Here is a 14,821-nt window from a genome sequence, read left to right as displayed (position 1 = left end):
AAAGAACAACAATTACTTATAGGGAGATGGACCTGTTAGGATGCAATGGGAGAGGCTGATATGTGAGACATGATCTGCTTATACTTCAGTTACACAGTCACACACCGCAAGCTGACACTGCTCAATGTTGCTACCTATGATAGGAGCTGGTCCTTGAAGGAGGAAGGAGAAATTATTTGGGGAGTGGTAGACCTAAGAGGATGTGATGGGAGGGGCTGATATATGAGTGTAATTGGGGCAGATGCCAAGAAACATCTTAGTGGACATCTGGACTTGAAGGTATCTAATGTGCAACTTGTTACCAGTATACATGCTGGAAGTCATAAGGTCTGCTCAATGTTTTTTTATGCCTCCTCTGCATCAGAAGCATCTACTCAGTTTCTGAAGACAAATATCAAGTCCAGAAGAAGGAAGCAGAGTCTAAAATCAATCCGTGGAAGGGTCGTCTTCAGCCTTGGTCAGTTCATCACCTCTAGACTGGCAAATAGAAGGAAGGTAAGGATATATTCCAAGAATGTTTAGAGAGTTATTCTCATGGTGTTTTTCTGAATTTATTTCCCTATTAAGCTCCTTGATCAGGAGGTACTAAAATTATCTGTTTATATCCCAATAATAAGTATTTATTCATATTTCACCACCAGCAAAAAGAGTGTGGTAAGTAGAATCATTTTCTATTGTAAAACTGAGAGTATTTCTATGTTACCATTCTTAAAAGCCCCTCAGTCCCCTCAAAGCTGTCATGCTGAGTGAACAATTGCCTACCACTGGCTGGACAGGACACAGTTAAACCTCATCCAAAGCACAGCATTCTTCCCATGGACTACCACAGAATGCAGCATGCGGGACCTAGGACTTCCACCTGGAAAGGCATGACACCTATACTTCCTATTGAAACAAAGATGGTTTGGCTTCAATGGACTCTTTCTATTTTCCCACAAATCATTCATTTTCACACCTGTTGTTCCTTAAGGAGCATAGGCTAGAGTGTGAGAGTGACTTCTCAAATACAGAAAGGTAGAAGAGTATCTTGTCAAAAAAGTTATTGCTTGCAGATTTGCATCTTCACCAAGTCACACCCGTGAGCTGCAGAATTGCTGGTCCTCAGAGCTATGGAAGCAGTAGCAGATTGTGGTGAAGGTCTCTGAGTCACATCAACATGTCCATGTAGGGAAAACACACAGTGGAGCAGGAAGATTGTTTCTGTGAAGTGACTCAGCCTTGTGACATTTCTCCACTCATCTCTGAATCTTCAATTTCTGGTAATGTTTTTGTTATCAGACTCAAGAGAAAATGTAAATTATGATCAAATTTAATTTAAAACTTGGATAATCATTAAGAGATAAATTAAGGGCCTCAGACTTTCTGGTAGTGAATAAAGGTCTTAAAGTTCTCTCAAGCATTGCATTATATAAAGATTTTTGGTACATTTTCAAAAACAGGGAACAACAGCAGATAAGAGAGAAAAAATATCCAAAGAGATGTAGAAGAAGAAAACTCAGAGATCTAATATTAATGTGACTTTGGGAAAACCATTTTGCACATTCAGACATGCTCACTCCTTTGATACAACATCACAGCAATTGGCAAGAAAGCACGTCCAGAGCTGAGGTCATTCAGACAGTCAACAGAGAGGGATGGGGGATTATTATCCCGTTTTTATTTAGAAAGTTTTATTTTCTCCACTCAGCTGTAATAGAGTTCCTTCATCATGTTGCCTTATCATGTTTAGATCCTGAGTTTTGTTAGTTTTTCCTTCTGAGGAGACATTCATTTTTTTTCAATATTGTTTCCCTTATAATGAGTTTTGGAGGTTGACTTTACTTATGTGCTGTATTACATTTGTGATTTCTTTGTGTGTGAGAGAATGGTAGCGGGTGTGGGATGGCTACTCTGGGTGTCCCGGGCTTGGTATGTGGGGGTAGGGGAATGGAATGTTCTTCCCTGTACAAGGGCCTAGAGAGCTGAGCTCTCTATTCAGGGACCCAGATGCTTACCTTTTCAGGGGCAGTCTAGACCAAGGCAACAGTGGATAATGATGCTGAGGGGTAAGTTTTTGTTTCTTCATTTCTGTCTTGACCCATTTTTCATTCAGTAGTACATTGTTCAGTTTCTATGAGTTTGTAAGCTTTCTGTTGTTTCAGTTGCTGTTCAAATCCAGCTTTAAACGTTGGCTGTCAGATAGGATACAGGGCAGTAACTGCATTATCCTCCTTTTCCTTTTTCCTTTGATGAGTATATAACATCCATCCTTATATTTTCTGTTTATTTTTTATTTCAGTTCTATTTTGCCAGATATTAAAATGTCTACACCAGCTTGCTCCTGAGTCCATTTAATTGGAGTATCTTTTTCCATTTTCTACAATGAACTGATATCTATCTTTGATAATATGGGTTGTTCTTGGATGCAAGAGCAGGATGGGTTCTAATTTGAACCCATCTGTTATTCTGTGTCTTTTTATTGAGAGCTTTAATGAGCAATGTTTATTCTTGCTTTTTTGTTCCTAAATCGTTTGCCCCTCCCCTGTATCTAATTTTCTGGTCTGAGATTATTTGTTCTTGGGTTTTCTCAGCTGTGCTTAACTGCTACAGTTTGGATTTTTCTTCTAACATCTTCTCTAGGGCTGAATTTGTAGTTAGATACTGATTAAATTTGATTTTAGCCTGAGAAGGTTTGTCTCCATCTTTTATGATCGAAAGTTTTGTTCAGTATGGTGGTCTTGGCTGATATTTGTGATCTCTTAAGAGTTTATATGACATCCATTCAGGTCCTTCTGGCTTTTAGTGTCTCCATTAATAATCCATGTGTTTTTCTGACCTTATACATTGTTTGTTTTTTTCCCTTAGTAGCTTTATAATATTCTCTCTTTGTTCTGTTCATTTAGTACTTGGACTATCATGTGTTTCAGGAAATTTCTTTTCATTTCTATTTATTATTTTTTATGCTGTTTTACCTTGATAAGCACCTCCTTCATTAGGTTATAGAAATTTTCCCCTAGGATTTTTTGAGGCTATTTAATGTTCCTTTGACTTGAGATTCTTAAATTTGTTGTTTTCATGGTGTCCCAGGTTTCTAGGAGGTTTTGTGCCTGTATTATTAGACTTAAATTTTTCTTTGACTTGCATTTCCATAAATTCTATTGTATGTTTGAGGCTAGGATTCTCTCTTCCATGTCTTATAATCAATCTGTTAGTTAGTGAGCCTTACCTCTGGGGGTTTTGTTTGACTTCCTAAATTTTTCATTTCCAGTTTTACTTTAGTTTGGGATGTCTAATTCTATTTCTACTTCCAAGTCTTTAGCTGTTTTTTATTTCATTACATTTGTGTTTTCAGACTTCATTAAGGAATTTACTTATCCATATATCCTTTAATGTGCTTGAATGTATTCAGGATAGCTATTTTGAAGATACTGTTTTGTACTTCAACTATATTGCATTTTTAAAACCCAATGTAATAGGGTTGCTGGGTTCTCTTGAAGCCACACTCTCTCGGATGTTAATAAATGTGTTTTTGTGATGGTGTCTTGCCATTTATGTTTGGGATGGTAGTGATTCTAGGTGTTGATACCCTATTCTGTCTTTGTTGAGTGGGTGTTCCATTGCTTGATTTCTTTTGCCCTTTATGGATCTTAACAAAGTCGTGGCTGGGGGTTGGCCCTGAGTCCTTTAAAGGTGTGGGCATTGGTGTCCTGGGTAGAACATGTTTCTAGGTATTGGGAGCTGACATGAATGAATTAGGATGCACTATGGAGGACATGAGTGGATCTTAGGAAAGGGAAAAGCTAGGTCTGTGCAGTGGTTCAGTGGAGTCCCTAGGAAGTCAAGTCAGAAAGATAGGAAAGGGACCCGAAAGTGGACTGCCACAAGGCTGGGATTGAGACTACAGTATTGGAAGACAAGAAGAAGAGTGAAGACCGCCTACACAGTTGCCAAACTGGCATGGTCAGTGGGTTCCCAGGCATAGACTGCCTCAGTGAACTTGTGATAAACGTCTTGGTTTTAAGAAGAGATGAGGTTAATAAGGGACAAGTCCAAAACTGTTATTAAAATATTCTCAAACATTATAGATTTCTATTTATTCACAGCTATTTTCAACCATACATACATACATACATACATACATAGTCACTCCCCTCAGAAAACAGAAAGCATGAAAGAAAATGGTCACTGATATATCTTTAATGCAGAATTTTTGGAAATGTTCTAGTGCTACTAAGACATTGTCTTTGAAAAAACAGTTAATGAGTTTCACAAGGTCAAGTGGGAGGCAGAAACCCTGAGAGATGCCTCTGAAGCCACATAGACCTGACTCCTTTCTGTCCTGCTTTCTCAGAGTCAGGGCCCTCTCCATTGCTGCTCCCCATTCATTGAAATTAAATCACCAGCTTCTTGGTTCCAAGTCCAGTTGTACCATATTACTTGAAGTTTTATCCTTTTCTGATGCCTTTTTGGTTTCCTTCAATTTTCCCTTCATATAATTATTTTTATCCAGCATTCTTGGAGAGGACATATTGACTCTTTTTTATGGCCCTGCTGCTGAGTCTTTAATTGACCTCTTTCTTGGCTGTCTTCTGCCTTTTAAAAGTAAGAAGTATGTCTCAGGAGACTGCAGTCCAAACGTTCCTTAGGTCCCTCCCTAGCTAGCTAGGTGATGGAAGCATTGTAGTTTGGAAATAATGATACCTACCTGATAGATTACATGTCACTATTCAACAAATCCATCAGATATGATCATGATCCTTATGTTTGCTGCTTCATTGTTTCCTAGTTTTGCAAAGATTAAGTTAGGATGTATACCGAGAGAATGCCACAGCACTGGCTCACACAGTTTGACTTTGCAGCCTTTTGGGTTCAAGAAACACAAATAAGGAAGAGGAGCCATAGGATTTGCCTGGCCATTGGATAAGAGATAGAGACCAGCCAAATGTTGAAAAGCATGACTCAAAGGAAACACCCTCATTTATAACCAGATCCAAGTGTAAGAAGCCACAGATATTTCTTCCTCTCTTGATTATTTTTCTTCAACATCATTCTCTTTACAGTTTCTGCACTACAGGTGTGTTTCATATTGACGGCTGACTTACAGAACTTACAGAACATTTTTGTTTGCCACAGACCACTTACCACCTCCAGTAAACAGAATGGAGAAAAGGTAAGATGATCTCTGAGACCTTTTCGCTAAATTTGTTATAGAATTCAGAATTATCAGCTCAGAGATGGCACCACTCTTAGTGGGCTGGGCCCTTCCCCTCTGTCACTAAATAAAGAAAAGGGCCTACAGGTTGGTGGACAGCCAGACCTTATGGAGGCATTTTCTCAGCAGAGCCTCCCTCCTCCCTGATGGTGCTAGCTTGTGTCAAGGTGACATGAAATTAGCTAATACACTTACTGTAACAATTCTTTCTCACTTTCTGAGGAATCACCACACCAATTTCAGTAGTGGCAGTTTCAGTTTGCATTCTCCTAACAGTAACTGAGTGTTCCCTTTCCCCGTATATTCATCAGCATTTCCTGTCTTTGCATTCTTAATGATAGTCATTCTGCTTGGGATAATATGAAATCTCAAAGCAGCTTTAACTTGTATTTTCTTGATGGCCACTACTTTTCAAAATGTTAACAGATATTCACATTTCTTCTTTGGGTATTTTCTGTTCAAATTTATAGTCCATTTCTTGAATGTGATGCTTTTTATCTTGGTGTTTTCTTTTTGTGTCTTTATGTTTCCTAGACAACAGCCTTCTGCTGTGTGTATAGCTGGGTATTATGTTGTTTTTACTTCACTCACATGTTTATTTCTGTCCTTTTAGATTCATTCAGGTGTTTATTCAAATCCACTTTTGAATTTCTTGACTTCCACTCCATGCTTTCAATTGTTTTTTGAATCCCATGTCTTGAGTTCATCTAAATTGTACTTCCTTTGGTTACATTTTATAGGATCCATGGACTTTAGCAGAGATATATTGCTTTTATTTTTTCATATTGTTTGCAATTTTACTATGGGATCTAGATATCTGGAGTTTAGTTCTTACTTATATATTTTGGTAAGTTTCTGGTCAATATTTTGGGGTGCCCAAATTGGTCATGGACTAAATACTTTTGAGGGAATCCCAAAGAAAAATATTTGGGAGGGAGTTTCTTATCAGGGGCCTGTGAGTACCTGCAGAGAAGGTCAAGGTGGGGAATTTACCACCTTGGTATCCAGCTTACCCTAGGTATCCAGCTTATTTATACTTTATTTATATACATATTTATACCCAAGAGGGTGTATATAAGGAGAGTTGTTTCTATCAGGATGGTTGTGACACTTGATTGGCAGTTACATATTCTCCCAGGGTGTGAAACATTATCTTTCTGTGCTCTCCCAGCTCTAAGATGTTTACACAGAACTCTGTTATTAGGGGGATAGGTTTTACTTTGTGGGTAAACTGACACATATGCCTGCATCCTTTAGCATCAGCATCTGCCATGTGACATCTACTCCTGAAACTTGCCACTGCATTTTGTTATATAGGCTCTTTCTTTTTCATGTGCATTTGCACTGCATTTTTGCAAATTAAGGGACATCCTTAATGTTGTAAGGTCATGCAATTAATCTTCTGTGTTTTTATCTCAGACCCATCTTTTGCAGAAAGGATACTCAGGGTTGGTCTCTAAATCAAATCCTAGAGGTCTCCAAATTTTAGGTTTTTTTTTTCTATTCCCCCTTTCATTCCTTTCTCCCTCTCTCCCTCTCTTTCTCTCTTTCTCTCCCTCCATCTCTCCTTTCTTTCTTTCCTTCCATTCTTTCACTGTTATTGTTTCCTTTATTTACCTTCAACCCAGGCTTTTCTAGGCCACACTGTGTAATTTAGGTTGTTCTTGAATGGAACTCTTCCTGGCCCATTCTCTACTGTCTGGTATTCCACAGGGAAGCTACCGTGCCTTATAGATTGTTTCTATTACACTCTGTCTCCCCTGTAGATATTTCTGTGTCAAAATCCCTCTATCAAGTCAGATGGCACTTCTTTCCTTCTTTCTGCAAAATTTCTTTTTTATTCTTTAACAGGGTTAGAAGTTCAGTTAACCTTAAATCAATGTCTAAATTCTGGACTGAAACACTTCAAGGCTATGAACATCAACATTTATTTTTACTTTTATGGATTTGGGTATGGCAAAGCACATCAGTAGTCATCTTGCAGTATAAAACATTCTTTCAAACACACTAGAATTTTTCACTGAAGAAAGCTCAGCAATAAAATTTTCCTACTTTTCTACGTGTTTTGTGTTACTAACTTGCTCTAAGATATATGCAAAACATTTATTCTCAGTCTGTAGCTACTCTGGGGTCTATGACTAATTTATTCCTTTGTTCAGTGAAAAGACTCAGTTTTTTATTGTCTTAATAGGGAGTTGGATAATTGTGATATAATAACAAACTAGAAATTTTCTTAATATTTTCAAAGATTTTCATGATTTCTAGTTTTAAATCTGAACTGGAGACTTATTAGCCTTAGCTTGTTGGTCTGCTTCCTTTCATAAGTGTTTTAGTAAGATTTGTCATTTCTTCATGATTCCCTTTCATGATTTCCATGTTTTCCCATTTGACAGCCTCTCCCTGCCAGGACTGAAAGCAGCTGATGGTCATGTTTCTGGCTTCCAAGTTCCTGTACCAGAGAAGGAGAAGTTTTACACAGAAAGAAATTTAGGTTCACAGTTCTGTTTCTTTCTTACATGGTTCGAGACACTGAGTCTCTATGGGACCTTTATCAGTACAGGAGATGGGTTGTAGATAGCACCAAAAAATACAAACTGGATTTAAATTAAGGCTCTAGAAATACTGGATTAGATAAATTATACTTAATCTCTTCAATGCTGTTTTATCTCCTCATGAATCAGTTCAGTCATTACCACAGTGCAGGGTAGTCCTGCTAAACAGAGAGTACATAGCATCTGCTCATGTCTTTTTATTTTTTTTGTTCCAGGATCATCAGTGGAGATTTCCTAAGCAAGTATTCCAGTATCTCAACCTGGCAGACTACCATCACAGCACCAAATGGAAGCATCTGTACTAATACTTTATATTATTACATCCTGTCCCAATCCATGTTTTGTCTTTCTCTCATCTTTGCCCTGATTGGAATTGCAGGAAATGCCATAGTGTTGTGGCTTCTGGCCTTCCACATGCGCAGGAATGCTTTCTCTGTCTACATCCTCAACCTGGCTGTGGCTGACTTTCTCTTCCTGGGCTTTCAGTTTGCACTGTGCCTTCAATATATCCTTTACATCTTCTACTCCATTTTCATCTATATCCCTTTGTTTTCTATTGTTGTGTCAAGATTTGCTTATCTTTCTGGCCTATCTCTTCTTAGTGCCATTAGCGTTGAGCGCTGCCTGTCTGTTTTGTGGCCCATCTGGTATCGCTGCCAACGCCCAAGGCACACATCGGCTGTCACATGTGCTTTGCTTTGGGCTCTGTCCCTGCTCTTAAGTCTCCTGCATGCGGACTCATGTGGATTCCTGTTTAATAGGTTTGCATATTTTTGGTGTCAGATATTAGATTACCTCACAGCATTGTGGTTATTTGTTTTATTTGTGGTTCTTTGTGCGTCCAGCCTCACCCTGCTGGTGAGGATCTTCTGTGGCTCACAGCGGCTTCCTGTGACCAGGCTGTTTGTGATTATTATACTCACTGTGCTTTTCTTCCTAATCTTTGGTCTCCCCTTGGCGATCTATTGGATTCTTTACCTATGGTTTTCATATTTGTATAATTTTAAAAGTTGTTACTTTCATGTGACAATATTTCTATCCTGTGTTAACAGCTGTGCCAACCCCATCATTTACTTCTTTGTTGGTTCCATCAGGCATGGTAGGTTTCAGCGGAAGACTCTGAAGTTGCTTCTTCAGAGAGCCCTGCAGGACACTCCTGAGGAGAAAAAGGGTGGAGAGAGGGGCTCTTCAGGAGAGTCAGAAGAACTGTGAACAGTCTAGTGCCACAGCTCAGAGATGCTCTGATCAGAGACAAGTAGTTTTGATAGAGAATTTTTTCTTATGCATAGGCTTATTTCACAACCTTGTTCTGTTTGTAACCTAACCTCAGTCAGTTTTTAAAAAGAACAATCATTTCTGTGGAAGCTGAGTGGCACAAAACTTTTTATGCAAACACTGACTGCAGCATTTCTGAAACTGTCTTACACAGGGCCTCATCATATCCACTTGATGGGGCTTCTTGTAAGTGCTCTGGGACTTACAAGAGCAAGGACTGCTCCTTCTCTTGAGAAATCCCTCCTTCATCTGATGGCTTAAAAGGTGCAGAAAGGTGTGGCATTTCTTTAGTCACTGAAATTTTACAGGTTAAATAATTGTTATAATTTGCTTAAGTTCCCTTTTTACAAACAATATTTTCCAGTTGGTGTAGGAGGATCTTCTGTCTATGTGTTACTGTCATTGGTTAAATAAAGAGACTGCCTTGGCCTAGTTGCTAGGGCAAACTCAGGTACGTGGGGGAGACAGAACAGAATTCTGAGACGAAAGCAGAGTCAGAGAGCCTCCATGGAGCCAGCCACCAGGTCAGACATGCTTAATCTTTCCTGGTAAGCCACAAGCCCGTGGTGACATACAGATTATTAGAAATGGGTTGAATCAAGATGTGAGAGTTAGCCGATAAGAGGCTAGAAATAATGGGCAAGGCAGTAATTTAATTAATACAATTTGGTGTGGTTATTTTGGGTATAAACTAGACAGGTGGCGGGGACAGAGCCCACCGCTCTCATTACCGAGTGACACTGTAACGTGGTAACAAACTCCACGTAAAACCGGAGGGGGCTTAAAAAGGGGAGAGAGAGAGTTAACACAGCTATTTGCTATTTGTCGGTGGTGTGCTGCAGAGAGAATTTCCTGACTCAGCAGCCTGATTTAAAAAAAAAAAAAGCCACGGCATTTTGAAACGAAGCTTCCTGGGCCCTGCTGCTAGTGCAAACTTCTGGCTATGGAGCATTTGTGGGCCCACTTGGGGTTGGAAATAAAGTAGCTCAGACCATGCCCATGGCTCAGCTCTTCCTGCCTGGGTAGGCATCAGGATCAGGTCTACTAGAAAGTGGCGGTTATAAAACACTGGCTTTCTGGGCTGTGCCGCCATTGCGAACTCTGACTCTTTTGGGAGACGGAGCATTTGGAGTAAAGTGCAATGATTTGTTTGATGGCAACTAGACTTGCTATGTGCCTAAAAGGGGGACATTGTGTGCTACACCTCAGAGGCACAAGCAGCTCCACCATGCTAGCGGTGCAATACGCACGGCTCAGAGGCCCAAGTGGCTCCACCATGTTGGACTGGGCAATGCAAGCTGGCAGTACCTGTTTTTAACCTAGAAATGTCACAGCTTAGATTCTTAAGCGCTTAGAAATTTAAAAGCACAAAGCAAAAGTGTTCCTGGACAGCAAAGAGTTACAGACAATGCAATAGGACAGATTCAGATATAAAAGACCTCTAAATGGGTCATAGTGTTAGACATACATAGGCTTGGGAGAGAGAAGAAAAAGAATATGGAGCATAAAGTTAATGCTTGAAAAAAGGGTAAAGTCTTTAAAGAGACAGAGTACAGATAGTTATAGATTAAAAGAAATAAAAATAAGCCTCATCAAAGTGGAAAATTCACAGAGAGCCTGGATTCTGTATATTGTATTTTCTTTGAATATTTTGCCCGTGAAGGAGCTAAATACAGAGAGACATTTCATTGTGTGGTCTATTAAGCTAATCCAACATGTGTATTATAAAGCTATCTTGACTTCAGCATTTGGATCTAAGTATATAATGCCTTGGAAAAGAGGTTCTTCTTTTGTTTTCACAGAGGATGAGACCCTCTGGATTGCTTCTATACCAATATGGTATAGACCATGCCCTCCTGAAAGGTTGCTGTGAACACCCTCAAAAGTTACTTCACTCAACTGCTGACTGAGAGGAACCTAGCACACAGGTTATACCATGAAAGACCTGAATGACGGCGCCCCTATACAGCAGGAAGAAGTTTGGAGATAAATAACTACGTCCATATTCCCAAATATTGTTTATAAATGTTCTTTTATATTTAAAGGGGGATATGATATAGATATAAATAATTTGATTTGGTATAAATCTTGGTTTAGTAATATAAATTTAAGGTCAATCTTGTTATATGTATATGTATTTCTGATCTTGATTAAGGTATTGTTATTGTGTAGTTCCTTTAAAAATGTAATGTATAATTAAGAAATATAGGTTGTTAATGGATAAGCATTGATAATAGTCAAGCTTGTAGTCATGTTAGTTAGATTTTCTAGATATATAGAGATATATTTCAGTTAGACAGGCATTCTTCATATCTTTCAAAGACTACAGAATATAGCATTTTAAATGTCCTAATAACTTAGGAATTTCATGACAATGAGACACATCTGCTCCTGGCAGCACCAATCTACTTCAAGAGGAAGATGGGCATCAAAGAGGCTCCTTATGGATTTGGTTAGCCATCTGGACAAGAAACTGCTCTTGCCTAAACTGTTGCATAAACTGGACACAAAGAACCCAGAGAGAGAGGACTGCTGAACTTGCCTAAAGGTGAGATGATCTTTCGGGGTTCCTGATTTATGAAAGAGTCTGTGAGACATTCTGCAGGACATAACAGAAAGTGACTGAACTGAATTTGAAATTTCCTGCTTCATGAAAATGTCTGCTGGATACTATGGGCCTCTAGGCTGATGGATGCCCCAACAGTAGAAAAGAACTTTGGGTGACTATACAGGTAGTGAGATGTCTCTGTCATTTCTATAGTTTTGGAAGTTGCTTACTTCTTGTTTACTTAGGTAATATTATATCCTTCTGGAGTCTTTGATGAAATTGAAGAATAGATAGATAGTTATAGTTTTCCTTTATGATAAAAGATAAAATAGATATAAATACTGTAACTGTAATTCTTGCTTGATAACTGTTTTGTTATATATAATTTTACTATGTTAAACTTAAACTCTTTCTTTTTTGTTTAAATGGAAAAAGGGGAAAGGGTATAGGAGGGTCTTCTATCTATGTGTTACTGTCATTGGTTAAATAAAGAGACTGCCTTGGCCTAGTTGCTAGGGCAAACTCAGGTAGGCGAGGGAGACAGAACAGAATTCTGAGACGAAAGCAGAGTCAGAGAGCCTCCATGGAGCCAGCCACCAGGTCAGACATGCTTAATCTTTTCTGGTAAGCCACAACACCGTGGTGACATACAGATTATTAGAAATGGGTTGAATCAAGATGTGAGAGTTAGCCGATAAGAGGCTAGAAATAAAGGGCCAGGCAGTAATTTAATTAATACAATTTGGTGTGGTTATTTTGAATATAAACTAGCTGGGTGGCAAGGACGCAGCCCCCTGCTCTCATTACTACATTCAATGCTTCAAGAGTTATATAGATATATAATTTATAATGACAGTTATTATTAATTTCTATAGGTTTTGAGTAATTTATGTGTCTTTCTTACACAAATTGCTTAGTAAACAAATATGCATTCTCAAGAGTCTATCTTAAATCTCTTTTTACCCAGTGGTTTACTCATTTCAAATTCACTGTATCTGCCATTTTCCACATTGAAAGAGTCTGGTCAGGTTTTGTAATGAGATCTGTCAACCTCCATGCATATCTGAATGTAGAGGGGAGACTGTCGTCTGTGATTCTCTTCACAAAGTCTTGCTTTGCATTCCTTGATTAAGTTGTTTCTCTTCCTCTCTTTTCTTTGCCACGATTCCCCTCTCCCTCATTGTCTAATCCCTTAAGACAAATTTTCAGTGACATTCTTTGTACCAGGTTCCATTGAAATTAACCATGCTTCAAATTTATACCATCACCAGTGCCCACAGCTTTTATTTCTTGAATTATGCTTATTTTAGTAACATTTTTTTCTATAACAATATAATGATATTTCAATTTTAAAACTGAAGTATGTGATAATTTCAATTGAAGCACAATTAAAAGAGCAATATATGACCAAATTAAAGAGGAAAAACCACCAAATTTCTTTAAGCAAGTTTGGGTACAGGACTAAGAAGCAATGAAAACCGAGAAGATCTCTTTACTCTCCTCATTTCCATTTCCTCTTCAGTCAAAACTCTGCCTCAGAGGTCAATACTGTCCACATTTTTCTTAACGAAACTTTAGAGGACTGTAACATAAAGATTGGTATACATGTCGTGGAATGGTTGTTACAGCTGAACAAACTAATGTATACATCATCTCCTGTAAATATTTACTTTTCTCTTGTGGCAAAAACTTCTTATTTAGCAAAAGTTTTGTGAGTAATGCACTGTTATTTCATAGAGCTCTTATGCTGTTTATTACTGTAGTGGTTTGAAGGACAATGGTGAAATCTTGGTTCCTACTTTGTGGAAAGGTTTGGAAATGGTGAGGAGGTGAGACCTCATTGTGGAGATGTGTTACAGGGGGTGCACTTTCAGGTTTCAAAAACCTACTTTATTTACATTTTCTTTCTCTCTGTTTCTCTGTCTCTCTGTCTCTCTGTCTCTCTGTCTCTCTCTCTCTCTCTCTCTCTCTCTCTCTCTCTCTCTCTCTGCTTTAAGCTTATAGATCAGATGTATACACTCATCTATTTTTTCACTACCATGCTTGTCTACCTGCTGGTCTACCACCATGCCCTCATAATACGGCTAAAGCCTACGGAGGCCAGGGTGTAAATTGTTCTGGTTTGAATAGAATGATACAAACAGGTTCATGTATGTAATTCATTAGTCCAAAGTTGGTAGAATGTTTTTGGAAAGACCATGAGGTAAAGCCTTGTTGGAGGAAATATGGCACTTGGGGTATGCTTTTGAGGTTTTAAAAACTTGTGCCCTTCCCAGTTTGCTCTTTCTCCTCTCCCCCTCATGCTTGTGGATCAGAAGTAAGCTCAGATGTAAGATTTTGCTCCAGTTCCCAGCTTGCCCAACTCCCTGTTGCCCTGCTTTCTGCCACAGTGGTCATGACAACTGAAATATTGTTGCAGGCTTATTGCAGTACCCTGTTGTGTGATTCCTATTTCCTGGAGGGGGGCAAATGGTGAGAAGATGTGAAGTCAATGACACAGACTCTGATAGATTCCAATATGGAAGCTCTTTATTATAAAAAAAAAAAAAGGTCGTGAGATATTATGGGGTTAGGAAAATTAATCTGCCTCAGGAATATTTTGGTTGGTCCTTCTGAAATTGGCAGTTGCTGCTGGTACGTTGTGATTAGCTAGTAGTGCATGCCATTAGTGACCATGCTTTTGGTCTGCTGACAGGTTGTTTTGGCCAGTTTGTGAGTTTGCATGTACGTGATTGTGCTTGCACTATTGCCCTCCTTCATCTCACCCTTTTAAATTTTATTTTTATTGTGTGACCCAGTGGGAGTTATGGATTTTTATAACCCCACCTTGGGAACCCCCCAGCATTTTGGCCTGTATCTGTCTTTTTTTTTCCCACAAGACAGGGTGGGAGAGAGACACTCGGTTTGCACAAGCAGCACACGCACAGACATGACACACGGGATTCGAACTCACCAACACACGCACTCACACGCACTCACTCGCACGCGCCCTGGCCTGTTTCTGTCTTCGCTTGACCCACTGGACAGGATCTTACCCATTTTTGACTACCATTCCTCAAAGGTTTGAGCCCTGGGAAGGTCCCAAGAAGTCTGAAGAATAGGGAGTCTTTTAAGAGAACCAGCTCTTTAAATGGTCTCCTGTATTTGCATTAGCCAAGGATGTACTGCCTTGGATGTTTTGGTGCAGTGTTCTCCATAACCATAATACCTGGAGTATTGCCTTGTTCACCCACTGTGTTAGAATCTTAGCTGTAG

General features: G+C 39.1%; 1 protein-coding gene across 1 annotated transcript; it reads left to right on the top strand.

Annotated features, from left to right (window-relative positions):
• The first annotated feature begins 222 nt into the window (after positions 1-222).
• Positions 223-8,955, top strand: LOC119802975 (mas-related G-protein coupled receptor member B2-like). Its single transcript, XM_042054049.1, has 5 exons — positions 223-495; positions 2,142-2,193; positions 5,113-5,149; positions 7,585-7,761; positions 7,959-8,955. Exons 1-5 carry the CDS (start codon positions 223-225, stop codon positions 8,953-8,955), a joined length of 1,536 nt encoding a protein of 511 aa, XP_041909983.1.
• The last annotated feature ends 5,866 nt before the right edge of the window (positions 8,956-14,821 follow it).

The sequence above is a fragment of the Arvicola amphibius genome, chromosome 12, assembly GCF_903992535.2.
Source record: "Arvicola amphibius chromosome 12, mArvAmp1.2, whole genome shotgun sequence".
Classification (NCBI taxonomy): domain Eukaryota; kingdom Metazoa; phylum Chordata; class Mammalia; order Rodentia; family Cricetidae; genus Arvicola; species Arvicola amphibius.
This window is presented reverse-complemented; position numbering and strand designations above follow the sequence as displayed.

What these genes read in the sequence shown, in the direction of transcription:
- LOC119802975 (XM_042054049.1), top strand. Translation starts at nt 223, where the DNA reads ATGAGTGTAATTGGGGCAGATGCCAAGAAACATCTTAGTGGACATCTG. An exon ending in GTAAACAGAATGGAGAAAAG is followed by an intron (nt 5,150 to 7,584) that starts GTAAGATGATCT and finishes CCCATTTGACAG; the next exon opens with CCTCTCCCTGCCAGGACTGA. An exon ending in ATCAGTACAGGAGATGGGTT is followed by an intron (nt 7,762 to 7,958) that starts GTAGATAGCACC and finishes TTTTTGTTCCAG; the next exon opens with GATCATCAGTGGAGATTTCC.